Source organism: Canis lupus, chromosome 17 (assembly GCF_003254725.2).
Source record: "Canis lupus dingo isolate Sandy chromosome 17, ASM325472v2, whole genome shotgun sequence".
NCBI classification, from domain to species: Eukaryota; Metazoa; Chordata; class Mammalia; order Carnivora; family Canidae; genus Canis; species Canis lupus.
The window spans coordinates 8,310,663-8,337,745 of NC_064259.1; the positions used below are offsets into that span (position 1 = coordinate 8,310,663).

The 27,083-nt window shown below is 48.6% G+C and overlaps 2 protein-coding genes across 9 annotated transcripts in view; one reads left to right on the forward strand and one right to left on the reverse strand.

The window, feature by feature from the left end:
- The window catches only part of GREB1 (growth regulating estrogen receptor binding 1), a 136,188-nt gene extending 123,536 nt beyond the window's left edge, over nt 1-12,652 (forward strand). For 5 of the 7 annotated variants that reach the window (XM_049095744.1, XM_035700751.2, XM_035700753.2 and 2 more), the window contains 8 exons: nt 287-448; nt 2,307-2,511; nt 2,889-3,063; nt 5,405-5,623; nt 6,896-7,031; nt 8,989-9,189; nt 9,615-9,753; nt 10,844-12,652. In XM_049095744.1, coding sequence (XP_048951701.1) covers nt 287-448; nt 2,307-2,511; nt 2,889-3,063; nt 5,405-5,623; nt 6,896-7,031; nt 8,989-9,189; nt 9,615-9,753; nt 10,844-11,007 — 1,401 coding nt within the window. In that variant the 3' untranslated portion in view covers nt 11,008-12,652. Of the gene's footprint in view, nt 1-286; nt 449-2,306; nt 2,512-2,888; nt 3,064-5,404; nt 5,624-6,895; nt 7,037-8,988; nt 9,190-9,614; nt 9,754-10,843 lie in introns of those variants that run through there. The other 2 variants (XR_004806248.2, XM_035700755.2) reach the window with 2 other exon arrangements.
- A 5,446-nt stretch (nt 12,653-18,098) lies between these two features.
- NTSR2 (neurotensin receptor 2) lies at nt 18,099-26,091 on the reverse strand. 2 transcript variants are annotated; one of them, XM_025454643.3, is made up of 4 exons: nt 25,436-26,091; nt 21,256-21,412; nt 19,626-19,716; nt 18,099-18,642 (listed from the first exon to the last, which is right to left on the reverse strand). In XM_025454643.3, the coding sequence occupies exons 1-4, from the start codon at nt 26,063-26,065 to the stop codon at nt 18,474-18,476; spliced, it is 1,047 nt and encodes a 348-aa protein (XP_025310428.1). In that variant the 5' UTR covers nt 26,066-26,091; the 3' UTR covers nt 18,099-18,473. The 2 variants fall into 2 exon arrangements, with proteins under 2 accessions (XP_025310428.1, XP_025310427.1); XM_025454642.3 differs by having other exon boundaries at nt 21,256-21,505.
- Between the last annotated feature and the right edge of the window lie 992 nt (nt 26,092-27,083).

Sequence of the window (27,083 nt, forward strand, 5' to 3'; positions counted from 1 at the left end):
AGAGTCCAGAGGGGGTTGGTGCCTAATGTGGCATCACTGGGTGAAGCACGATCAGAATTGAATATGGGGAGGTCTCCACCTCAGTGCATGTGGCCTCGACCCTGTTTGTCCAGTAGCAAGAGCTGGGTGTCCACACTCTGTACTGGAGGCAGCCTGTGGGTTTCTTGTGCTGTGGGGGCAGGTGGCAGTGACCTTGGTGTTGTCATGCCCACGATGGGCCTGGGTTCTTCTGGGAAGTAACCCTGGACTCTGATGACAAGCTCTGTCCTTTCCCCTCACACCTCAGCTCTATGAGTCCACCCTGCACGCCTTTGCCTTCTCTTACTCCATGCTAGGAGAGGAAATCCAACTCCACTTCATCATCCCCAAGTCCAAGGAGCATCACTTTGTCTTCAGCCAACCCGGAGGCCAACTGGAGAGCATGCGGCTGCCCCTCGTCACAGACAAGGTACTGGCTCTGAGTCCAGTGGGTCACAGCAGGCGTGCCTGCAAGTGACCGTTGCACTGGAGACCTGGAAACCCTAGTTGCCTGATGAGTCAGGGGCAGGTGGGGCAGGTGGGGACTGCTATGGTCATTGAGCTTGGAGGGTGGTGGAGCACTTGGGCTTTAGGGTCAATCCGGCCCCAGTTTGAACCTCATCCTCCCATTTCCTAGATGTGTTATCTGAACCTGCCACTGAATATTGCTGAGCCTCAGTTCCCTTATCTGTGAACTTGGGCAGCAGTGACTCTTGCAGGAGCTTCTCATGAGCATGGTTTGGATTGACTGCCATAAAGCAGCTGCGTAGTGCCTGACCATGACAGGTGTTCAGTAGGTGTCCATCCCTTCCCCTTCTTGTCTGTATTGCTGTTACAGAACATTTGAAACAGACTAAGGTAGTAGAGTAATGTAGTGACCACTTGGGGCCTGTTCCCTAAGCTGTGATGACTAGTACCTCATGACCAGCGTTGATCCATCTGTCCTTCTCTTCTGCCGTCCTCTGTTATTTGGAAGCGAATCAGATTCCAGACGGTGCAGCACATCAGCCATAAAAGATACATTTTCTCCCTTTGGAAGAGGTTGTTCTTAATAACTCATTGTCTCTATGACCTGCATTCTTAGAGGTGCTCCTCCTGGGGACGCTTGCTTTGGCAGGTCAGCCTGACACTCTCAGGGTCAGCTTGCTGCCCTCCCGCCAGCCCCAGCCAATGTGAACCTTGTGTGGAACACTGCTTTTCCTTCTCCAGAGGGCTAGTATCATAGTGTTGAATAGCCTTTCCAGACCCGGCAGGATTTTACCAAGCATCGAAAAACATTTGCAAAGAACCAGTGGGGTCTTGATTATAGGGTGTCTCCTACCCCGTGGGCTGGGGTGGGCTCTTGCCCTGGTGGAGGATTTCTGTGTTCCCCCACTCACTTTTCCAGCCAATTCTGACCAGAAACTGGTTTGGGGCACCAGCTGCATTACAGCTTGGTAGCAGGTGCTCTGAGGAATTCAGAAGGAGCAGGAGACCTAGCTCAACTAGAAGAAATTTCTATTGAGGGAGGGGTGGAAGAAAACATAGTTATTTATGTAAAAGATTCACAACCCAAGTATATAAGGAGCTAGGCTGTATGGATAAGGGATTGAGGGATGTAAGTCTTCCAGAGTAGCATATACTTAGCCACATACTCAGTGCTAATTTGGCAGGATGCTGCATTTGGGTAATTGATACATGCTAGTTAGTTTGGGTTGCATGAAGACCATTCCCAAACAAGCACTTCCTTAGCTCCTGATTCTCTGGGCTGACGGCTTGACCTCGGTCCTGCTGTGTGGTGACCTTGGCTTGGATGCGCTCACTCATGTGTCTGTGGTTAGTTACTGGGTAAGCTGGGGGCTGGCTGGGAGAGGGTGGTCTCAGGGGGATGCCCGTCTCTGCTCCCCGTGGTCTGTCCTCCACCAGCAGCCAGCCCCGGCTCATCCTGAGAGGGTTCTAAGAGAGGACAGAAGGTGTCCGTCCTCTGGAGACCGGGTTTGGAACTGGCACACCATCATTTTCACTGTTATTTTATTTTATTTTATTTTATTTTATTTTATTTTATTTTATTTTATTTATTTTATTTTATTTTATTTTATTTTATTTATTTTATTTTATTTTATTTTATTTTATTTTATTTTATTTTTTTATTTTTTTTGACAAAAGCAAGTCCCGAGGCTAAGCTGGATTGAATTGGAAAAAGGCTTCATCTTTGGATGGGAGGTGCTGCAGAGTCACATTTCAAAGGGAAGGGAGTGATTGTGACCATATTTACAACCACTGCCCCTCATTACTCTTATGTTTTCCAGAGTCATGAATATATAAAAAGTCCAACATTCACTCCAACCACCGGCCGTCACGAACATGGACTCTTTAACCTGTACCACGCCATGGATGGAGCTAGCCACTTGCATGTGCTGGTTGTCAAGGAGTATGAGATGGCTATTTATAAGAAATACTGGCCCAACCACATCATGCTGGTGCTCCCGAGTATCTTCAACAGTGCTGGAGTTGGTAGGCATTTTTTTTTTTTTTTTTATCCTGCCCTACTTGATAAAATTTCTGTGAATGGAGCCTTGGGAGAATATTCTAGAGATGAACATACTCAACCTTTTTCATCAAGCTTTTTGATTTCTAAAGCTTTTTTGATCTACCGGGCTATCCTTTTTTCTTTGATGTTTGGTTATTGATTTAATTGACATTCTCAGTGATCAGCAAGGGTAAGCAGACACGTGTGTGTGCAGGTTGGCGATGGAGATGAGGACCAGCGGGAGCTGGCTGGTCTCGGGTGGGCCTCGATGAGCTGTTCTCATTCTGACTGGGGCTTTTGTCCTGTGTGGGTGTCCACGGAGGACGGACCAGAGAGTGGGAGTGGTTTTTGGTCATTCCAGGTGCCGCCCATTTCCTGATCAAGGAGCTGTCTTACCACAACCTGGAGCTGGAGCGGAACCGGCAGGAGGAGCTTGGGATCAAGCCGCAGGACATCTGGCCCTTCATTGTAATCTCCGATGACTCCTGCGTGATGTGGAACGTGGTGGACGTGGACTGTGGCGGCGAAAGAAGCAGGTGAGACGCTCCCCGACCCTGTTCCTTTTCAACAGGGGGAATCTCAGCCAGTGTCTGAGGACCCCGGGGGGGCACCCCATCTTAGAAGGCATGGTGTGTGGTGGACAGAGAGCCCTGCATGTGGCGGGCTCATGTTCTAAGCCCAGCTTTATTTTAAGTCTTTACTTAAAAAAAAAAAAATGTATCGATTTCTAATCCCTATAGAAAAATCACACAATAGATACTCAGTATAAAATCTCTGCAGGGCCGTCGGGGTGGCTCAGTCGGTTAAGTGTTTGAGTCTTGATTTTGGCTCAGGTCCTGTTCTCAGAGTTGTGAGACTGAGCCCCATGTGGGCTCCTTGTTCAGGGGGCTGTCTGCTTCTCCCTCTGTTCCTCCCCACTGTTCACGCACACGTGCGCTGTCTCTTTCTCAAATAAATAAATCAACCTTTAAAAAATAATAAAAAATAAAATATGTACCAAAAGTATGATACACATCCAGAAACTTTCACACACTGAATACCCATTTAGTCAACTCCTATTTGAAGAAATGGAGCATCATGTGTGCCCCAGAAATTCCCTCCTGTAGTCTTGTAGACCCTTCCCCTGGATCCCTGCCTAATTCCTAATGCCCAGCTGTGTTTTCATTTGCTGTGCATTAGGGTAATAACTAAAATCTTTTTGGGTTCTAGTTCCCTCATCTTCTGAAGGGACACTAATACCTGTGCTAGAGGTTTATCCTGAGGATTACTTAAACTCTGAATGGTGTGCCTGGAGGTGGGCAGTAGAGCAGCACACGGCAGAAAAGGCTCAGTAGATAGACTCCGAATGTCATTGGTAAAATATCTCCTTATGTGATTTTGCCACATGAATGTTTCAGTTTAGGGCTGCCTAATTATCTTTGGCTTTTTTTTTAATTTTTAAATTTTTAAAAAGATTTTATTTAGGGACACCTGGGTGGCTCAGCAGTTGAGCGTCTGCCTTTGGCTCAAGGCGTCGCTTCTCCTTCTGCCTGTGTCTCTGCCTCTCTCTGTGTATCCCACATGAATAAATAAATAAAATCTTTTTTTAAAAAAGATTTTATTTATTTGAGAGAGCATGCATGCATGAGTGTAGAAGCGGGGGGAGAGAAGAAGGGGGGAGGGAGAAGTAGACACCTCACTGAGCAGGGAGCCCAATGCGGGACTTGATCTCAGGACCCCAGAATCACCACCTGAGCTGAAAGCAGACACTTAACTCACTGAGCCACCCAGGTGCCCTTTTTTTTTTTTTTAAGGGACATGGGTTCATTCATTTCTTTTATGTTAGTGATATCATCATGTACCTATGACCACCAATTACTGTTCTTCTAGAAAAAAAATGTTTTCCTGTGATAGAGCTGCACGTGGCTTACAGGAGCAGTGATTCTGCTTTGTTTTCAATATTCTCCCTGAGATGGGGACAGAACTGGCTTTCATTCCTCCTTCCTGAATTCCATTCTGAAGCTGCAGTTAACGTCCTGGGATGTTGGGGCTGGCCAGGGCCCTGGGGAGTTTATTTAAGCCCCTTGGTGGGGGAAAAGCAAGCCGGGGACCGGAATCATTGAGCGGCATGCCTGGGCCCAACTCCTGGCCCTGGAGTCCCTGCTGTCCGCACCCCCTCCCTGGTCATCAGGTGTCCCTGTCGTCTTCGCAGACCGCAGACCGCAGACTCTGGTGGTGAGGGGGAGGGAGGTGCATACACGTTACCTTTGTCCTCCCCCCGCTCCCCACTGGAAGTCATGGTGGGAAGCTTTGCTCTTCTCCCACCATTTTACCTTCAGGTCTGCAAACCAGAAATGCAAAGTATTTTAGTGTGATGGGGAAAGTGTGGGCTTCGGATACAGACCACATTGTTTGAATCTAAGCTCTGAGGCGTCACGCTGGGCAAGTTCTTCAGAGCCCCTTCTTCCTCATTTGTAAAATGGGGATGATGTGTCCTTGTCATGAGATCACCATGAGGATAAACGACCGTAAATGTGACATGGCCAACACGGCTCCTGGCACTTGGTGGTGGTTGTGACGGGTTCCCCCTACACCAGCCCTACGCAGCACGTAAGCTTCATTTGGAAAGCAGTGCCCAATCCAGGGGGCCTGGCTGCTGTTTGCACATCAACCCAGGGGCGCCAATCTTCTGTTGTTGTTGTTGTTTTTTTTTTTTTTGAAGATTTATTCATGAGAGACACAGAGAGAGGCAGAGACATACACAGAGAGAGAGAAGCAGGCTCCCTGCAGGGAGTCCAATGTGAGACTCGATCCCAGGACCCCGGGGTCAAGCCCTGAGCCAAAGGTAGACAGACGCTCAACCACTGAGTGTCCCACCAATCTTCCTCTTTTGAGCAGGGAACTTTCCTGGTCAGAAAGAAACGTGTCTTTGAAGTACATCATGCAGCACATTGAGGCGTCCCCCAACATCACCCACTATGCCCTGATTGGCATGCGCAAGTGGTCCAGCAAGACCGGGAGTAGTGAGGTGCGGGAGCCCTTCTCCCGCTGCCACGTGCACGACTTCCTCATCCTGAACGTGGACCTGACCCAGAACGTACAGTACAACCAGAATCGGTGAGTCCTGCCCCCTGTGGCTGTCAGCACCACCCCTGGGCCCTGAGCCTCCTCTGTCCTGTGGGGCCAGAAACCAGCGGCCTCCTGCCCATACCATCCATTGGAGCATTTATTTATTTATTCATTTAAATTTTATTTATTTACTCATGAGAGACACAGAGAGGCAGAGACACAGGCAGAGGGAGAAGCAGGCTCCATGCAGGGAGCCTGACGCGATCCCAGGTCTCCAGAATCACACCCTGGGCTGAAGGCAGGCGCTAAACCACTGAGCCACCCAGGCTACCCCTTCATGGAGTATTTTAAAAAAATGTTGCGTTGTCTAATTTTGTGGAGGGGAGATTTGCATAAAATCCATCAACTTCCTTCCTGAGTCCACATGACACTTTATTCAGTGACTCACATTTGTTTTACCTTGTTTCTCTTGCCCCCCCCCCCCCCCTTTTTTTGCCTCCTTGGAACAGTGTTGCTTTTTAGGAACCTTAGCACTGAAGAAAACTGAAAAGTAATTTCCATGTGATACTGTCTCTGGGTCTAGCAGCAGAGGCGCTCACATCTCAACAATAATCCACTTGCTATGGCTTATCAGGTGTCTCTGCGGGCCAGGCAGTGGGCACACTCCCAAGACAGCCCTCGTGGCAGCGTTGATTTGGAAGCCAGGCTGCCCTGCTGGGAATCTGGGTCCTGCCACTTACCAACTTTGCAATTTAGGCACGTGCCTTACGTCTCTGAACCTTGTTTTCCTCAGCTGTAAGAAGTGGCTAATATTTTTATTCTGGGCAGTTTGCTGTTCTCTCTCTCTCTCTCTCTCTCTCTCTCTGCATGAGGAAAGAGAAGCAGACTCCCCGCTGAGCAGGGAGCTGGGTGCAGGGCTCAGTCCCAGGACCCTGGGATCATGACCTGAGCCGGAGGCAGACGCTTTACCCACTGAGCCACCCAGGCACCCCTGTTGTTTTCTCTTGAACAATTAGATGAAAAGGGGTTGTGAGTCCCTCACACGGTGCCTGTAGCATCCGGTCGGCAGTGGTAGTGCACCTGCAGCTTAAGCCTTGGGTATGCGCCACCTGTCCTGGTGCAGACACAGCCGGATCCGTCGTCCTTGTTTCTGTCGCCTTACTTACGTGCCTCAGTAGAGGAGGTCTTGAAGGCAGGAAGGAGCCTACTGCACACCCAGAACCCCCAGCCCAGGGACACCCACTCCCCACGCTGGCAGGGGCCTGCCGGGGGCATGGGCTGCATCCAGTCCTATCCGCCCCCTCCTCTGGTTCTGAGCAGGTTCATGTGTGACGACGTGGACTTCAACCTGCGAGTGCACAGCGCCGGCCTCCTGCTCTGCCGATTCAACCGCTTCAGTGTGATGAAGAAGCAGATTGCGGTGGGTGGGCACAGATCCTTCCACATCACGTCCAAGGTGAGGTGCGGAGGTGTGGCTGCAGGGTGGCACCCAGTCTCGGGGGGCGGGCCTGAGTGCTGGCTGCGGTTAGCAAGGTTTCGAATCATCAGCCTCGGGAAGGGAGACGTGCCATCGGGTTCCTCTCCTAAACCGTGGTTCTGATGGGTACCGGTGCACGTCCCGCCCGTGTGCTTGCCTGCCCTGAACGTCCTGGCATTGTGCTCTGTGCTCGCCGGTCCGGCTTCTGTGCCAGACAGAGCTCCCGGGGGCAGCGGCCGTGCTCCCCTCTGGGCCCCTGGGGGCGCCTGGCCGATTAACTGAGCGGCACCCACGGGCTGGCGGCTAGCTGTGCTGTCCGCGCACGAGCCGGCCCCTTGGTGGGGGGAAGCACGGTCTGACTACGTCAGTGCTGGCTGCACAGTTTGAGATGGAAAGTCGCTGGCCTGTCTCGGCCTGAAGGTCTCTCCGATCCCTGGGCCAGAGCCCCATTCTCTGCTTTTTGACCCCGTCTACCTTGAATGTTGTCCTGATGATGGACATCAGCCAGTCCCAATGCCACCTGCCTCTTCCCAGCCTCTGTTCTAACTTGTCTCCACTAACCGCTTAGCCTGAGCTGGGCCAGGTCTGGATTCAGATACCAGTCCCAAGCCCTCCGCCGTCTGCCCCTTCCGATGGGCAGGGAGTGAAGCCTTCTTTGAAAGGGAAAGTCCATGTCTATTTAAAAAAGCAGCAAGACATTTAAATAAAAGGTCTGTACTTCCAGAAGAACTTAAGAATCCTTTGATTAAGTCCTATTGCCACCCACCATTGAGATTTTTTTTAAACCATCGAGATTTCTTACTGAAAATGTGTTAGATTTAATTTTTTAAAAAAAATTCTGATTTTTATCACGTTAATTCTATCAAAAGACCCTGATGTGCTCTTAAAACAAATTTTTTTTCATATCCCTGAGTATCACTTTTTTAGCTCCAGATATTTTATCTTCTTATCTTGAGCATCATCTTCTTTTCCATTGGGTTTAGTTGCATGTTAATTATATGTAGGGAGCTGGAAACACTCGATAATCTTTCACGTGAATGAAATAACTATTTTCGTTCACTCACCAAATATTTACTGAGCACACAGTCCCTTCACTCAGGAGCGTATAGCCTTGCCGCTGAGGCAGATGTTGAGTACGTAGCCAAGTGTCCTTGTGACAGGTGCCACTAGGGTGATGGGTGTCACAGGGAGACCTCACTGCATGAGGGGTGGGGGTGGGCGTTTGTGTGAGTGTCCCCCAGAAGGTGACACTATAGCAGAGACCTGGGGAATGAGAAACAGGATCAAGGAAGAATCAAGGTAAAGGAGCTAAGTGGGTGGGAGCAAGGAGGTGAGTGTGGAAGAAGCATAACAAGCAGGGGAAGCAGCAGAGATGGGCTTGGAGAAGTAAGCAGGGCCTTACCAGCCATGGGAATGTTCTGGACTTTCTGGAGAAGTAATGGGAAACCACTGATGGGTGTCCAGCGGAGAATTTGATTAGTTTTATTGATGTCCACAGTCTCTCTGGCTGCAGCATGGAAAGCATGTTGGCTGTGGAGGAAGAGGTGGTGGGAGAGGATGGCCAAGGGGTCAGCAGGAAGGGCAATGGGGGCAGGTGGGAGGTAGATGGAATCTGGGGGCAGGGGTGTGGCCGACCCTTCCCAAGGTCTGTGGGTTCTCTCAAGTTTTCTAGACCAGGGGGCCAGTTTTTTGCAATGGAATGATCGATGTCACAATCCCTCCTAATCACATTCACCAGTATCACACGTTCCACTTTGGTAAAAGCCTAATTTTCTTAGAGAGGTTCATGGTTGAGGGTTATGTTCTCACCTGCCAGCTCTACCTGGCGATGGGGTGTTCCGTGGCAGGGTCACTGTCCCCCACACCCCCCGAAGCCTGGGGAGGGACTTCTGTGGCCAGGCTGCTGGGAGTGGCTGAGCCCACCCTTCCCCGCCAGGTGTCCGACAACGCGGCGGCCGTCGTGCCGGCCCAGTACATCTGCGCGCCCGACAGCAAGCACACGTTCCTCGCTGCCCCCGCGCAGCTTCTGCTGGAGAAATTCTTCCAACACCACAGCCACCGCTTCTTCCCGCTTTCCCTGAAGAACCACAGCCACCCCGTGCTGTCCGTCGACTGCTACCTTAACCTGGGATCTCAGGTGACTCTCAGAGGGGGCCCGGCTGTGAGCCCGTGAACCTGAGACACTCCTAAAACAGATGCTCCAGGATCCAGGACTCGGACTTAGAACTGCTCAGCCACTTTGCCTCAGGTGTTCACCTCACTTTATGGCTGAGAGTTCAAATGCTTTAGCCCCCAGTATGATACGTTAGGAATGAAAGCTGGCTCTGATGCCAAAAGAGTTCTGATTCTCAAATGAACCAATGAGTAGAGAAATCGGGGTGCAATTTCTTGGAACTGATTTTTAGGATTTAGATCTGCAAATGATGCTAAGTATTGTCTCTGGCCCCCCAGTAGCCTTGAGCTTGACCAAGCGGTTTGTATTTGTTAGACACGAAGCCCTAGCATCATGTTGTCGAGTGTGTCAGGGAAAATACGGTTTCTCATGGGTTTCTTCTTTTCCAGATCTCTGTGTGCTACGTGAGCTCCAGGCCCCACTCTCTAAACATCAGCTGCTCTGACTTCATGTTTAGTGGACTCCTGCTATACCTCTGTGATTCTTTTGTGGGAGCTAGCTTTTTGAAAAAGTTTCATTTTCTGAAAGGTAACTTCTCATACTTTTACCCTGGATCTTAATTTAAATGCCTTTCATCACCTGGCATGTCTGTGGAGGTGGCTTCTGGTCCCAGTCCTTTTTTGCCAGTGGGTAAATTGAAGCGCAGAGAGGGGCTATGACTGCCCTCATCTAGGAAAGAAGGCTAGGATGTGATCCCAGCATGGCTCTCTTTCCCTTGTACCTGTCAGGGTAGAGACAAGACACATCCCCTTTCTTTTAGCCAAATAGGTATTTTTCTATTTTATTTTACTTTTTATTTTATTTTATCTTATTTTATTTTTTATATTTTATTTTATTTAATTGATTTAATTTATTATTTATTTTATTTTATTTTTTATCTTATTTTATTTTATTATTTTATTTTAGAAAGTGAGCAGGAGAGCACAAGCAGGGGCAGAGGGAGAGGGAGAAGCAGACTCCCCACTGAGCAGGGAGCCCGACGCGGGACTTGATCCCAGGACCCTGGAATCATAACCTGAGCTGAAGGCAGACACTTAACTGACTGAGCCACCCAGGCGCCCCAGCAAATAGATATTTTCAACTTCTGTGTTCCTTTTTAGGCCAAATTCTTAACCTCAGCACCCAGTTCCCCCAGATGTTCCTTCCTCCTGACACCTGAGGTCTTCCCCCTCGTCTTGGGGGTACTGTGTGCTCTTTGACTTTTACTCTGGCCTTTCTCATTCTATAGCTATTGTCATGCTAGAGTGGTTGAGAGTGACAGGCGTTCATTCTATAGGACTTAAAAAAATTGTTTCCAGCCAGCCAGCTGGGATCCCTAACCCATCTTCATTTACCCTTGGATGTCTTTGCTCTGACCTTCTTGAGGGCGGGTGGGTGGGTGGGGGTTTGGGGGGAGGGTTGTTTTCTGAGCACCAAAGCTTTGTGAGGCCTGGGAAGTAGTAATCAGAAGTTTTTAACATAGTCTTTGCCTCAGGAAATATTTGGTGTAATAGGAGGATAGGACATGTAGGTAGGAGGTAGACGGACCAAAAGAACAAGTAAACCAGAGTGCAAGTAGAACCCAGGCAGTAGCTTTCATTGACGTTCTTCCCTGCCTCTGCCCTGCCCTTGCATGCAGGTGCCACCCTGTGTGTCATCTGCCAGGACCGGAACTCCCTGCGACAGACAGTGGTCCGCCTCGAACTGGAGGATGAGTGGCAGTTCCGGCTGCGGGACGAATTCCAGACCGCCAACGCGAAGGAAGACCGGCCACTCTTCTTTCTGACTGGACGACACATCTGAGGGACATGGCAGCAGGTTTTCTGCAAGAATGGAGCCTTCAGGACCTCACGCTTGAGGCTAAAGGAATTCTGAGATCCATGGGTGCTTGAACTGGGATGGCCCTGGGACTGTTGGGCAGCCTACATGTCAGGAACCCAGGCCCGGACATACATGGAGTCTTCAAGCAACGAGGAGGAGTCGGCAGCAAGAAGGAGGCAAACCCATGCCCCTGCCTTCTGGGCCAGACCACATGGCCCTGGGCTCTGCTGAAGCCAGTTTTATGAAGAAAAAACTTTTGCCTGCTATCCTGTCATCCATGTGCTTCCATGGACAAACTTGACTTATCTCGTAGTGCTAAAGGATCACTCTTGGATTTTTCTCGTAGAGGTTCCAATATGTTGGGCAATGGATAGGATTTTGGCTATGTGGGTTTCCTTATTACCTCCTACAAAGCAATATTCCAGAAGAACGTTTTAACTACCAAAGGGTGGAGACAAGAAGAAACGAAGGTCGTCTTCTAAGAATTATATAATTGCCTATAAGTTTGCTCTTCTAGAAACTAGCCCAAAGGCATCAACTCTAAGAAAGTAAAGCAAATGGTTTTACTTCAGAGCAAATATGATTCTATTAAAATAAAATCCTATAGGGTTAATACCCTACCTCTTAGAAAGGGCAAAAGTGAAAAGAAACTTTCTTTAAAACAAAAAGGGTTTCAGGAAGGAGATTAAGGTTGCAGAGGTTGACGTGAAGAGACAGACTTTGCCTTACAAAGGAAAGAGGACCAAATTGCTTGCTTTGAAACAACAAAAACAACCAAAGTGACATATAAAATAGTTGGTAAGAACTAAACATTTGATTATAATTTATTGAAGCTCAGTTTTTAGTTCCTAAAATAGCTTGTTTTCTCTCATGAGTGCTTGGCCCTGATCAGAGTGGAAGGGGACAGAGCAGAGAAGACAGCAGGAATGTTCCATGATGCTCGTCGCAGCATTTGTCTGCCTGGAATGTGTATCGAGCCAGCGCCCTAGAGTGCCACCCACAGGCCAGGCATTGGACCAGGTACTTCCACACTTATGATCCTGCCTATTCCTTCCAGCAGCCCATGTGGGTACGATTATTTTCCACTTGGAAGACGAGAAGGTTCGGATGCAGAGAGTATACCTCTCCAAGATCACAATGCAGGAGGGAAGCAGAAGGATGGACAAGTAGACTCCTGGATTCTGGACCAGAGTCTGTCTTGCCCTGCACCACCATGCCTCTGGAGTGTCGCTAACTGAATAAAGATCTTCAGAAATGAACCATCAGAATGCATTCCTACACATTCCTCTTAGACATTTATAAGCACTCTAACGGATAGCAGCCCAAGAAGAAATTATTTTAAAAGATGATGCCAAAGAGTTAATCTTTCTTTTTTCCCTAAGAAAAAAAAAAAAAAGCCCATGAATATAAAAGATTAGTTCAGTGTTTATAAAACGATCACTTTGTATATGCCATTATTCCTATCTTGGAATAAAAACTTACCTTCTTTAGTTATGTTTGTCTTTTGTAAATAGTTTCCATGCTAGTCTTCCCATTTTATTAGTTAATTTAAACTTGAAAAACAACTCAAACTACTATTCTTGTTTGTTCCAGCCTTATGAATAAAATATATAGTGCACTTACGATTTCTTTGGTGAGCATTAGTTGCATTATTTTGAGAAGAAGTAGTGTGGTCAGTGATCTCCAGGGACTCCCTGCTTAAAATCTCATAAGGGAAAAGACAGTTTTGGAAAGGAAATAATAAATCCAAAAAAATAAGCGCCTGTTAACACATGGAGGAATCCCTAAAAGAGAAAAGCAGACACAATTGGGGGTACAGAAGAACAGAAATGAAGGAAAGCACAGCTCAGACATGCAGAGAAATGTGCACGGGAAGATGCGGTCAGGGGTGCTGTGTGTTTTGGAGTAGCTAAGCAAGCTGGAAGGTGGCCTGGGGCATTTGTCAGGGTGATTATAATTTGGGGCAGCTGGGCTATTCGACTTCTTCTAGGTCTTCTGCAACGCTTACAGATGCCACCACCCCAGGCTAAGCAGGTGGCCGTTGCTAAGGCTACAGCAGAGTGTGGAGCCTCAAGGAGGAGGGCATAGGGGGTCCAGACTTCTGTGAAGACAAGCTATTGGCCCACTCCTCTCCATGGTCTTGTCCTGTCCCCCATAGTCACGTGGGGAAGTAAACAAAATAAGCAAATAGGAACCCCCTGTATGGAAATGAATAAACAACTCAGACTTATAAGAAAAGCAAACATTATATAGTGAAGGATGATAACCTCAATAAAGAGTGAGTAAAGCAAACGGAATCCTATCCTATAAAAACAAGTGTGATTAAAATCAGAAAATAGATTATATGGTATCCAGAACAAAAAGGATGGATTACGGATCTTGGAAATCAAAACTGAAACCTCAGTAGGCGGATGAAGTAGGCAGATAAGCTCAAGAGTGAAGCAGCTAGAAGGTGTAGCTGGGGGGCAGGGGGGCATCCCTGAGAAGCCAGGAAATAGGAATGTTGGTGGTCTGTGCTTACCCTTGACTGTTCCCCTTGCTCACTGCATGTCAGCCACCCGGCCCTCCTGGCCCACCTTGGCCACTGTCAGGCAAGTACCCAACTCAGGCCTGTTGCTTCTTCTGCCCAGGACACTTCTCCCCTTCACATTGCTCATATCCTTCTGAGGTCACCTCCTCAATAAGGTCATCCCCAATAGAATATATTTTGTTTAGTGTTTTCTTTGTCTTTTCCTCTGAAAGTAGGAACTTTGTAAGATACATTCACTGCTGTGTGTTTGGAGACTTGAATATGCCCAGCAAATGGTAGTGCTCATGCGCACTGATGGACTCTTCTGTCTTAGGTGCTTCTGACATGGGAGCTGGGGGTGGGAGTGGCTGGTGACGGAGGAACTGAGAGAATAAGGAGTGAAATTGTACTAAAATTCTTGATTTAATGGGGTGGGGGTGAGTAACATGTTAGCAGAAAAGGAATATTTAAATATATGTTTAAAAAACAGTGATTGCTGGAAGAAATGCAACAGGGTGTCCAGTGTCTAAACAATAAATGGAAAGCAGCACCAAAAAAACCCCAGTGTATAAGGGAAGAACGGGCTGAGGAGGGGAGAGAGAAGCGTGGTAAATAAAGTAGATGACAGGGCAGCCCGGGTGGCTCAGCGGTTTAGTGCCACCTTCAGCCCAGGGCATGATCCTGGAGACCCGGGATCGAGTCCCACATCGGGCTTCCTGCATGGAGCCTGCTTCTCCCTCTGCTTCTCTCTCTGCCTCTCTCTCTCTGTGACTCTCATGAATAAATAAATAAAATCTTAAAAAAAAAATAAAGTAGATGGCAGAAACACATCCAAACATACCCTTCATCAAAATAAATATAAATGGATTAAATTCACCTAATAGCATATTGAGGCTCTTGGACTGGGTTAAGAAAGCTAATCAGAATGGGCTTCAAAATTCTAAGAAATGAAGTGTGTGAAGAGATTCTTTAAAGTTCAAAGTTGAATCCAAAGGGATCATAAAGGTCGCAAAACTTTGTAGATAGGCCAGCACTGCTATGAAATCTAGAAAGCAAGAACAGTTAGGAAAAGAATAGGGCAATAATGGGATAATTGCATAAACCATAATTGGAGACTGGTACATCTCTCCAGAAAAGAGAGACAGAAAAGCAATAGACGTGAGAGTCGACTGACACAGTAGGATGTTTGATCAAGTCGAGAATTCTTATGGAATAGAAATCCCAGGAAACATCCTGGAACTAGACAGAGGTGGTGGTTGCATTACCTTGTGATTGCGCTAAATCATACTAATGGTAAATTTTACGTGTGTTTTGCCACATTAAAATTAAAACTCTTCCAGAGCATTGGAAGATACAGAAAGCTGTACTTTTGCAAGGCCAGACATGGCAGTCCTCCTCAAACCAGATAAGAATAATAAACATACAGGCTGTGGCTCTTTTGCCCTGAAGACTTAGAGCAATTTGAGAACTCTTGCAGTAAAGGAAGAGTCAGGCTGTAATTGCAACATTCACTTGGATGTCAGAGTTCTCCTGGCAGAGGTGGTGGCAGGGAGGGCATGGGATTTGAAACCAGGAGACTTGGTTTCACTCCTCGATTCCTTTGCCAGGTCACCTGCCCTCCCCACCGCACCTCCCTTCCACCCCCACCCCCCGGAGAATGCGTCAACTATGACATGAGCAACAGTAGCAGCAAACATTTTTTGAGCACCTAGTATGTGCCAGGCATTTAACTAGGTGACTGTTTACTATTTAGCCAACGCAATAGCACTCTGAAGTAGCTACCATTGGGACCATCTTAGAGATGAAAAAGCTGTGGCTCAGAGAGGTTGGATGACTTGTCTACGATCACACAGCTATCAAGGGACAGAACAAACCTAGGTTCATGCCGGCGGGTGTAAGCATAGTTCCAATAACATCACGGTTACTTCCCATCTCGAGTAATGTACTCCCACCAAATGTCACTCATCAGGAGGCGCTGTTGGCTCAGAAGGCCCTCTGTACGATAAAAGTACGGATCCAAAGTTCTTTCATTGGGAGAGGTGTTGGGTCACCTGTGGGAGGTAGTGGATCCCAGCATATACCAAATATATTGCATTATGTGTCATCCCGAGTCTGGGCGATCCCCACATTAATGTTTAGATACTCCTTTAATAACAAAATTTGCATTTAACTTTCCAGATCTGGCTTCAGAGTCTACAGACAGCTCTTTAAGGGAAGACTATGAACCAAGGGCACATCTAGTATTGACGGCTTTCATTTCTTTTCTTTTCTTTTTTTTTTTTTTTTAGTCTACTTGCTTAGGCAGACTTCCCAGAGCAGAAGGAATTAGCATTTTAATTAACAAAACCGTTGGAAAGCCAGTGCAGCATTTTAAAGCCCTCCATGTCTAGAGGAGAAACAAGAATCCATGACTACATTTGTCATTCACTGAATATCCTGTCCCAGTTTCCCTTTCTTTCTTTAACTCTGACGAGCACTAGTTTTTCCCTCTTGGGATCTCTGGCCACTCCAACTCTGGTTCTTGCTCTATAAAAGGATCTTTCCCAAGGGTGGCAGTCCACCCTACCAAGAAGGGTGGGTTTGGTCGCTGTTTTGGGTTGAATCACATCCCCGAAAATACATCCAGGTCCTAACCCCCGATACTTAAGAATGTGATCTTATTTGGAAATAGGGTTGTTGCTCATGTAATTAGTTGAGATGAAGTCATACTGGATTATGGGAATATTCCAGTCATACTGGAATGAAATGGGCTCCTAATCCAGTATGGCTGAGGTCTTAAGAGAGTGAGTAACAAAGGAAGGCGGCCATGTGACCATTAAGACAGATGGGAATGATGAACCTACAAGCCAAGGATTGCTGGGAACCACCAGAAGCTGGAAGGGGCAAAGAAGGAGTCTTTCCCCAAGTCTTTTGGGGCCCTGCTGACACCTTGATTTGAAACTTGTAGCTTCAAGCACTGTGAGAGAATAGATTTCTGCTGTCTGATGCCACATACTTTGTGGTGCTTTGTTACAGCAGCCCTAGGAAACTCCTACAGGTGGGCAATGCATACTTTGCCTTTCAGAGTTTAGTGGAAGCTTCCTAACATTCGGCACTGATGAAGTCATGGCTGTAAGACTAGGCTGATGAAAAGAACCCTTTTGGGGGCTCCTGATCTTAGCCAAGCAGGCCAACGGTCCAGCCAACCACACAAAATAGAGTAGACGTTGTTTAAAGATGGGATTAGAAAGATACTTGGCATTTGGGAACCAGGAGTTTCCTTTATTATATTCACAACGGCTACTACCAACTGAGCACTTTCAGGTGCTAGATACTATGCTTTTCAAGCATTTTTTTCCCTCGTATTTATGATACCATTTAATTCTTAAAATCTAGGGGATAATTGTTATGATGTCTATTTCACAGATGTGACATGAGGCCCAAGCAGGTGAAGGAATTTGCTTTAAGTCACACAGCTAATAAGTGACACCCCCACGTGAGGATCCACCCCACGCTCCAGGCTCTGCTGTAGCAGTGCTGGTGCTGCCCATGGAACAACAGTAGGGGGAACTTAATTTCTGTTTGAAATGTGTTATTTTGATGTCATACAAACAATATTATACTAGCAAATTGGAGGGAAACAAGCCAGGTTTCTCTGTCCTTTGCCAGACATCTGAGTGTCTGCTGGGTGCCAGGCGTCATTAGGCTCAGATCCTGGCATGAAGTTAATAGAAAGCACCCCAGTCCTCGGGTCACTCGTGCCTCCTCAGCAAACCCACCACTTTCACTAAGGGCTCCATTCTAGACCTTTTCTCTGTGTCTGAATGATTTCTACATATATTATAATGTAATTTTCTATTGTGTTCTCTTTTGATAGCACAACCACATATGTTTATGCTGCTAAATGAGATTTATACTCATTATTTAATGGTGGCCTAACAAATAGGATTTGGGTGGACTGAGTGGAGTATCATGACTCATCCAATTCGTTAATAATGAGTCTTTACTTTCTGTTCCTCTTTGGCCATCAGAACCCTGGGAAGCAGCTCGAGGCACTTGGTGAGCCTGGGCTGCTCGGTCCCAAGCCTGGGTTTTGATCCCTGCATTACTGAATAGTGGGAGAAGAACTTTCCTTAACTTCTCTTTGCTTTTGTTTTCCCACGTAGAAGATGGCAGTGGTAATGAGAGTATTCCCAGGATCCCAGAAATAAAGTCTTTGGCACCCTGCTGCATCCAGGTCGGCCGCACATCTGTCCTCCCGCAGGGAGCCCCAGATGCCTGGCATCAGTCAGTCACACTGGCCAGAGTCCAGGAGAGGGGAGCGGGTGCCCCTGGGCCTCCCACAGCTCATGGGGTCCTTCTACTGGCTGCCACCTCCCTACTGGGGGAGACTGGAGAATGTTACTACTGCCCATGGGATGTGACAGTGCAGTACGCTTCTGGAGCATTGTCATTTGTTATTTGTGGAAATTCCTAAGACATCTGAGCCCACACTGATGAGCATAAAACTACAGGAGAATGTAGTGGACTTCCAGGAGAGCGGAAAACAGCAATAATGAGAATAGTAACAACAGTAACAAAAAAATATGCCAGCCAACATTTATTATTTATTATGCATTAGGCACTGTGCTAAGCACTTTAATCTTCGAACAACTCTAAGAGCTGGGTACTGTTCATCTCCATCACACAGATGGGAAGACTGAGGCTCAGCGTGTAAGCGACTCGCCTGCAGATGCACAGCTGGTAAGTGGCGGGGCCGGGGGTCCGGATGAGTGCATCTGACTGCAGAGCTTGAGTTACTTGTGATAAAATAGCTTGTCTGAATGCTAGTGACTGAGCGGCCAGTTGCTGTTTGCTTTCGTTCATTCTTCTGCTCCGTCCAGGTCGGCGTATCTAGGGGATGGGGCCCCAGAGCCCGCAGCTGGGGTCCATTCGGGTGAGGCTCCAGGGCTTCCAGGGGTCAAGGCGCCATGCGGTGGTGCTGTCGACACAGGGAGCCGAGGGCTTTCAGGAAGAGTTTTCTGAAGGAGGAGGACACGACGTTGTACAGGATGGGGGTCACGGCCGAACTGACGTAGAAAAGCGTGTTTGTCACCAGGTAGAAGTAGTGATAGAAATTGTAGAGTGTTCTGGAAGAGAAACCCAGGAGGCATGTAAGAGGACCTGTACCTCCTCACAGCATCCACCCCTCCTGGAGAATGCATCTCTCCTCCAAAGGGCCAGGTGAGGAAGGCCTGTTCTCTCCTCCTGGGAAGCATGGTGTCAATTCGACAAATGGCTCCTCAACACCAGCTGCCCTTTTGGGGGAGTGGACTCCACCCAGCCTCTGAGTCCCTGTTCCCAGTCCCCCGCATGGTGCAAGGTGCACCTGCTGATTGACAGGCGCCATTGCCTAGCCACTGGGACCCGGGAGGCTCGTGCTGCTGGGTGTGGTCCAGATATGTGGCGTCACTAAGAAGTGAAAGTCCTTCTGGGAAGCCATGCTCCTCGCCACACGGGTTCTCTGCAGTGGGAAGGGCTTTGCATATGCATTTGTAGGTAAGGGGTGTTTGCAGCTCTCAAGGATGAGGCATCTGTTGGCACAGCCATTTCCTTAGAGCCATTTCCATGGATCTCTCTTCTCTTGGATGTTTGCCTTCCACTTATGATCAGAGGCATAGCGATTGCCCAAAGGAAGACAGTAGATTCTCTCCTTTTTTCCAGTTATGTCCCAAAAGGCATACATGGTCTGGTCTCAGTCAAGGGAGCCCTTGGTAGCTCATGGACTCACGGCTCTGAGGCTTCCTCCCCTCTCCTTGCAATAGCAAGGCCCTCCCCCTGCGCCCCACCTGTGGACTGCTCTGTCCGGCAGTCAGGTTGCCCATAGCCCTGATCACCACTGAGACCTCTCACTCACTTGGCCTTATCAGTTCAGTGAACTTGCTAGAAAATGCCCCATTCCCCACCCCCAGCTCAGAGAGTTTGAGGGAACAGACTGGGCAGGACCAGCTAGAATGGAGGCCAGAGTTCCAAAACACCCAGCAACTGGGAATCCCTGTGGAGAGCATGGAAAGTCCCAGGCCCAGCCCAGTGGCCTTTCCCTATGCACTTGGGGTCCCTCTGCTGCACCTACCCGGTCCACCCGTCATCGGAAATGTAGCAGTACATGAGCCTGCGGACGTGGTACGGCATCCAGCAGATGACATACACAGCCACAATGGCTCCTGCAGAACAGGTAGGGAGGGACAGAGCAACAGCGAACATTCTCAGTTATGCCACCTCCAGAGATGAAGATGCCAAGTGGACAAAAGCATTTCCCTGGAACTTGTTCCCAGAGTCCAGGGGATGGAAGGGGACTTTGAGGCTATCTGACACATTCCTATCTGGATTTGCAGACAAACCTGATGTTACCCTGATGTCTGGGTGAATATTCACTTTAACCACCACCCATACACTGACATGCTTCTAGAAACTTCTACAGTCTCATCCTGACCACCAGAATATACTCTCAACTCAGGGCGAGATATTCCCACCTGATTGTCTAACTGCAGAGACAACTGAACTTACATGTGCTTCTGCCTCATAAAGCCTCTTCTGTTCCTTCTTCTGATTGATTGACGGCCCACCATCCATCTAGCACTTAAGTCATAAGCCAGATAGTCTGTTGATTTTTCCATTATCCCCTAGATCCAATCTGTTAAAAAGCTCTTCTTTAGCATCTCTTGATTCCTTCCACCCTAGGGGCTCATATTCCCCCTCCACTGGACTGTGACAGCAGTCTTCCAACAGGCCCCTTTGTCCCTAACCTTCTCCCCCTCCCTCCCTTCCTCTATGCCTGTCCTGACTGTCAAATCCATCTGTAGTCCCATGTGGCCTCTGGATCAGGGCGTTGATGTCAACTGGGAGCTTGGTGAAAATGCAGAGTCTTGGGCCCACCCAGAGCAACTGAATTAGAATCTCAGGGTTGGGGCCCAGCAGCCTCTCCACACCTTTCTCATGTACACAGAAGCTTGAGAAGCACAGCCCACACCCAAAGACTGTTGGAAAAAACCTATCTCCAAAGCAAATCTCCCTGCATTCTTGGGCATTGACTCTCAATGCTGTTGTCTATGGAAAGAAGTCCAGGCACCATCATGGGCTGCCTCTGTTCTTGTCACATCACATGACATGTAGCTCTTGCATTGCTGTCCTATGTACAACACCGGGGCATTGATGAGAGCAGACCCTGATCTCTTATTTAATCTTCCCAGACCTTAGCGAGCGCCTGCATTACCGCAGGTGTTTGGAGACAACTGTTTCCCTGTGCTTCCTAATGCTTCCCCTACAAGTTGACCCAGATACTTAGAAAAACCAACCAACAAGCAATGTTTTATCAGGGAAAGTGGGGAGTTGGTGGGGAACTGGGCTGGGGACTCAGCTGGTCTGATTCCATCATTCCCAGGCCGCAGGTCCCCAACTACAGCTGCTTCTTGTATCCACCCATAGGCCAGACTCTGCAAAGTAACTGGGTATCCACTTATCTCATTTCTATATTACTCCCTGGAGCAGATGGGGCTTTCGTGTACAGAATTCCCATTCTGTCCTATAATCATACCACCGAACCTTATGGAAGCCTACTGGTGATCATACAATTCCCCTGGGGCATAGAGAGGTATGCCTGGAGAGAGATAGGAACTTGCTCAAGGTCACTTGGCCAGGGGTTAGGGGTGGCGGCCCTGGAGCCCCAACTCTTGTGCTCAGGACAGTGTTACTGAGTACTTAACTGAGAACCTGGATGCTGTGCTGGAGGCGGCGAAGCCGGCTGGAGTCCTTGTGTCTCACCAGGCTGGCCGGGCCCCCCAGGGGGAGCGTCCTCCTCTCCTCACTCATTAGTTCCATGTGGCTGGGGGCGGGGCTTCCCGGGGCAGAAGTGGACGGCACCTGGGAGCAGAGGGCCACCAGATGGCTCACAGTGACCCCGTTCAGGAAGGCAGTTAATGCCAAGGGGAGCACGAAGGACACCAGCACATTCACCTGTAAAGGTAATTCCATGGCTTATGGTGGTGGCACCAAGGCTCTGTGATGCTGGGCATCAGGCTGGGCCCAGGGCCCAGGAATCTGCAGCAGCAGCAGGAGACGGGCAACAGCAGGGTTACCAGATAAGGCTGAGAAGCTTCTCAGAAAGATGGGAAAGAGCAATAAAGACAGGAGAGACATAAGGATATTTGCTATTAGTTGAAGACATTCATGGCCTAGGTAATAGTGGGTTCTAGAAAGCAAATAGATAAAACAGAGGGCAGGAAATCAGTTTCTTAAAATAAGCCACATCGAAGAAGGTTTTTCCAAGAGTGAGGGATATAAGCTTCCAGAGTGAAAGGCTGCCTGGGGGCCTAGAACCATGGATGAAAATAAGCCCACATCAAGGTACGTTCTTAGGACTTTTAGCACACTGTGGATAAAGACAACCCTGAAAGCTTCCGGGGGATAAGAGAGGGTACATACGAAGGATGGGAACCAGAATGGCATTAGACTTCTTTAAGGCAATGGTGGAAGCTGGGAAATAATGGAGTGATGCTTTACAACTTGTGAGGAAAAGTGGTTTCAGTCTTAGAATTCTGTGTTCAGCCCTCTTACAGCGAATGTGAGGATAATCTGGAACATTTTCAGACATGCAAATTCTTACTTTTTTGTTTAACCTTCTGTGGACCTTTTCTCAGGTCATAGGAGGTTACGAGAACATGTGTTCCATCAAAACAAGGTTGTATACCAATAAAGAGGTAGACCTGAGGTCCAAAAAATAGGGTATGTGGCCGAAGTGCATCAGTTAGATTGGAGCAGAAGAGGGGGCTCCAGGGGGAGCCTGGAGGATTCGATTGGCAGTTGACCGGATGGGTCTGGATATGCTGAAGTAGTATTTATACTTGTAGTAGAGGAGTAAAACAGGCATGAGAAATAGAGCGCAGGAAACTAAGCAAATTGGGGGGAAAAAAAAGACCTTTGTTAATGGCAAGGAAGCAAAGGTGATATTGGAAAGGAAATATAATAAAAATATATGACGTGGTTCATCTGTGAAGAACGTTTAACATAGTCACAGTGTGTAAGTACTGAGTCCAGGACTAACCTTATTATTCCCTGACGGAATTACACTGGAGGAGTGGTGAGGAGTGTGCGTGGATACAGGACGAGGAGGGTAGGGATGAGAAAGTAAGAGACCAGAATGCTCCTCTCCAGTTAGAAGACACTGCATAACACGTAAAAACTGTGAAATCAAGCAGGCGTGTTCTTTAGAAATATGTAGGCAAAGAGCAGCAAGCGGCAAGGGTGGGCAGACAGTAGCTGCCCCTCAACGAGAGAATATAAATCAGAGTGTGAAGGGGTGGCAAGGGGACAGCTGTCTTACGTTACAAGCCTTGTAACATAATTATTGATATTTTTTAACTTATGAAAAACAAGTTTATTACATAACACCTTGTGTTTTAAGTGTTTAATTTTTAAAATCCAACCTATTTGGGGTGCCTGGGCAGCTCAGTCAGTTGAGCATCTGACTTTTGGTTTCAGCTCAGGTCATGAGCTTGAGGTCGTGGAGTCGAGCCCTATGTCGAGCTCGCACTAAGTGTGGAGTCCGCTTGAGATTCTTCCCCTTTTGTTCCTCCCCCTGCTCGTGCTCTCTCTCTCTCTCTCTCAAATAAATAAAATCTTAAAAAACAGATAAATTTCAAAGTGCATGTGTTGCAGGGTTTTTCCTCATTGGTTCTATGTGAGCATTTTTTTTAAAACGACATTTTAAGTTTTTATTTTTTTGAAAAATTATTTATTTGAGAGCGAGAGAGGGAGCAGGGGAAGAGGCAGAAGGAGAGATAGAGAATCCTCAAGCAGACTCTACGCTGAGTGTAGGGCCTGACCCAGGGCTCGATCCCAGGACCCCAGAATTATGACCTGAGCCAAAATCAAGAGTCTGATGCTTAATCAACTGAGCCATCCGGGCACCCCCGAACTGCACATTTTAATAGCACTTTAAAATCAGTACCAAATATCTGGGTTGGGTGCTGTACGTTTTTAAGGAGTTAACACTCATGCTTTGTTCTTAATCCATGCTCACAAATCAGCAGCACCAAGAGAAAAAATAACAAAATAAGTGACAGTCATTTTAGTTTGTTGCAGAACTAGGCAGGGCTTGATCAGCAACAACATACTTATTATCAAATTATAACTTTAATACCAGTCAAGACAGAAACCGAAGGTAAAAATATATCTATAAACTAGTAATTAATCTTTGGGAACTTTGAAAATTTTCTGGAAAAATTACAGTTTTTTGTACTTTGAAAAGCTATGAGCAATTTTTCTGTGGCCAAAAATTACCGATTAAGATGGACCCTGAGTGACAAGACACTAAAAAGGAAGGTGGACCGAAATAATCCTAATTTGAGTTTGTTATTTTGCTGTGTTAACGTAGACTGTATGTCTCAAGTTAAAGTTTTTAATATGCTACTTGTCGAATAATGCTGTTACGCCGAAGGAATTCACTATGCATCATGTCAAAAGCTTGCCCCTGGCACATTTCGCAGTTTCTATTGCGTCGCTCAGTCTGTACCACTCAAAATAAACTATGCAAGCAGCATATTCGCAGCACCGACCCTGCTTGGCACTCTCCCACCCCTTAGCCCAACTCCAAAATAGGTGCAGCCTGGAAGCTATCACCCTCGTCTGTGAAAACTGGTGGAACTTGGCTACCAGGCCTTCAGAGCATATGGTTGCTGGTTCATTGCCACGGCCACACCAGGGTGCAGCAGGGAGCTACACAGTCAGGCCTAAGGCTCTGACTATTCCGCTGCAACTCAGAACCTACGTGGGGGCTGCTGGGAGGTAGATGGGTGCTCTAGATACACTGCTCCGTGGCTGTGATATGCTTGGGCCAGCATGGGAGGGCAATGTGTGGACTGGACGGCTGAGGGGTCAGGCCATGACTAGTCCACCTGATGTGGCAGGAGAAGCAGCTCCCACTGTTGTCAGCGGGGCCCCTCCTTCTGACTGCTGTTTGGATCCCCTGCATGCCCAGCTTCTTTAGTACCATTACTATTCTCCCTGCTGGTGTGTTTCTGCTTTTGTTTTTGTCTTCGATATCATTGGGTCCAGATTTGGCTAAGGAATTTGACAACCTGCAAACATGTCTGATACAGGAGGTGGATTTTTATAAATTAGGGAGCCTACCTTGTTGCTTCTGAGTAATTCTCTATAGTGACCAGAGCAAGCAACTTCTGAAGCTGCGTGGAACGTTTTCCAGCCAGGCTTAATAACTTTCTACTTTCCCAAATTCTTAAGGCTACAATTCATGTGTGTATTTCTTCTGAGATCCCTTAAAATTGAATATCCAGGCCTCTCTTTTATAGCTCCACAAAATCCCATTAAACTGGATAGTCTGCTGTTTTGTGAGTCTGTCTTGATGATAAAAGTAGAAGGCTGGAGTGGGTTATGAAATCTACATTTTTACAGCCCCACCCCTGTAATTCTTACACCCAGTAATATGTGGTCACAGCTCTTGCAACCACTGGTGAGAAAGCAGACTTTCACAATTAGTTTTGTTTTGTTTGTTTGTTTTTTAAGGTTTTATTTATTTATTCATGAGAGACACAGAGAGAGGCAGAGGGAGAAGCAGGCTCCCTGCAGGGACCCCGAAGTGGGTGGGACTCCATCCCAGGACTCCGGGATCAGACCTGAGCCAAAGGCAGATGCTCAACCACTGAGCCACCCAGGTGTCCCCACAATTAGCTTTGAATTCAAATCTGGGTTTCTCTTAATGCCTCCTCTTTGCCAGGCCTCTCTCTCCCCAAGTCCTCTGTACAATGGAGGCTGGGAGACCTGCTTGTGTTGTGGGGCGTGGGGAGGGTGTGTGTGTGGGGGAGCGGCATCAGAAGTGAAAACGCAGGCCCCTTAGCCTCCCCCCTCCTCCCCCCTCCCTGCCCTTACCTGAATGAAGACCTGGAGCGTGGCGCGGCTCACCAGCACGGTGCACACGCGCGAGGCGGGCTCCGGCTCCCCGCCAGCCGTCTCCAGCTCGTGCTTCTGACCCATGATGATTGCCATGGGCAGGGCGAGGCCGAGCGAGGCGGCCCAGACGAGCGACAGCAGGCGGCGGGTGCGGCGCGGCGACAGCAGGCGGCGGGCGCGCAGGGGCTGGCACACGGCCAGGCAGCGCTCGGCGCTCAGGCTGGCCACGCTGAGCACCGTGGTGTAGGCGCACAGCTCGCGCACGAAGTGGTAGGCGCGGCAGCCCAGGTCTCCGAACACCCAGGGGTGGCGGCACCACACGAAGTCGTAGAGCTCCACGGGCACGCAGACCAGCAGCAGCAGCAGCGCGGAGAGCGCCAGGCTGAGCACGTGGTAGCGCAGGCGGCCCGGGGGCCCGGCGCGCCCTTTCAGCACCACGCGCACGGACAGCGCATTGCCCGCGGAGCCCAGCGCCAGGATGAGCGCGTACAGCGCCGTGAACAGCACCTTGGCCCACGGGCGCGGGTCCCCGCGCAACCGCGCGTCCAGGCTGAGCGCGGGGCCGGGGCCGGCGCTGGGCCCCGGGGGCCGCGGGCTGCTGCTCTCCATCCCGCGCCCGCGCCCGCCCGGCGCTCCCTCCCTCTCTCACTGCGCCGCCGAGACTGGGCGGGCTGCCCGGGGAGGAGAGCGAGCGCCTCCTCCTCTCCGCGAGGCTCCGGGACGGGAGGAGGACCCGCCCTCCCCCGAAGGGGGCCCCTGAGCAGCCGCGCCTGGCCTGGCGAGCCGGGGACCGAGGCCACCGAGGCCTGTGCGCTCGCTGCCTTTGCATTTCTCCGTTGGGTTCAACCCAGGGAAGCGGGTGCTGGGTGCAAGGGGATCCCCAAGGGCTGGGCCTCACTTACCAGCCCTGTGAGCCCGCGCAAGTGTTTTGACCTCTCTACCCCTTTCTGCATTTAAAAATATATATTATCTACCTTACAGAATGTCCGTGAAGATTGAATGAGCCAAACTGTGAGAAAGCTCCAGACCTGAAGTGTAAGTAGGCATCCTGCGGGCACCGAGCGCCCGGCCTGCTTGGGCTGTGCAGCTGTGCGGGTCGTTCCAGAGACAGCTGGTCAAGGACTTGCCAAAGCTTTGGCACTTTGCAGCTGTTACTCTTCTTGCTAAATGGCTGTTTGAGCACCACACTGACATCCTCCAGGGATTCTTTTGTCACTGATAGATGTGTCCTCAGGGCATCGGGCTTTCCCAGGCTTTTAGGATGTCATTCCCATGGAGCAGGGTGAGCAAGGGGGAAAAAAAAGTGTGTTAATATGTCTTAAGACCTTTCATTAGTCCCTTTCTTTATTTAGCCTTTGTAAATGCCAGAACTTTAGAGATAAAAAGTATCTCACACTTAGAACCCCTGATACTTAACTGGAGCCAAACCGAGGTTTCCTCTGTTTTTTTTTTTTTTTTTTTTTTTTTTGTCTTTGGCAAAGTTGCTGTGCTCCAGTGATAGTTTGATCTTCCGTCCAGATATGCAATCATACAGTCACCTTGTGGGCTAAGATTTCAACAGATGGATTTTGGGGGGACATAATACAGTCCACAACAAAGATTCCATACGTATGAATGGTAGACCAGT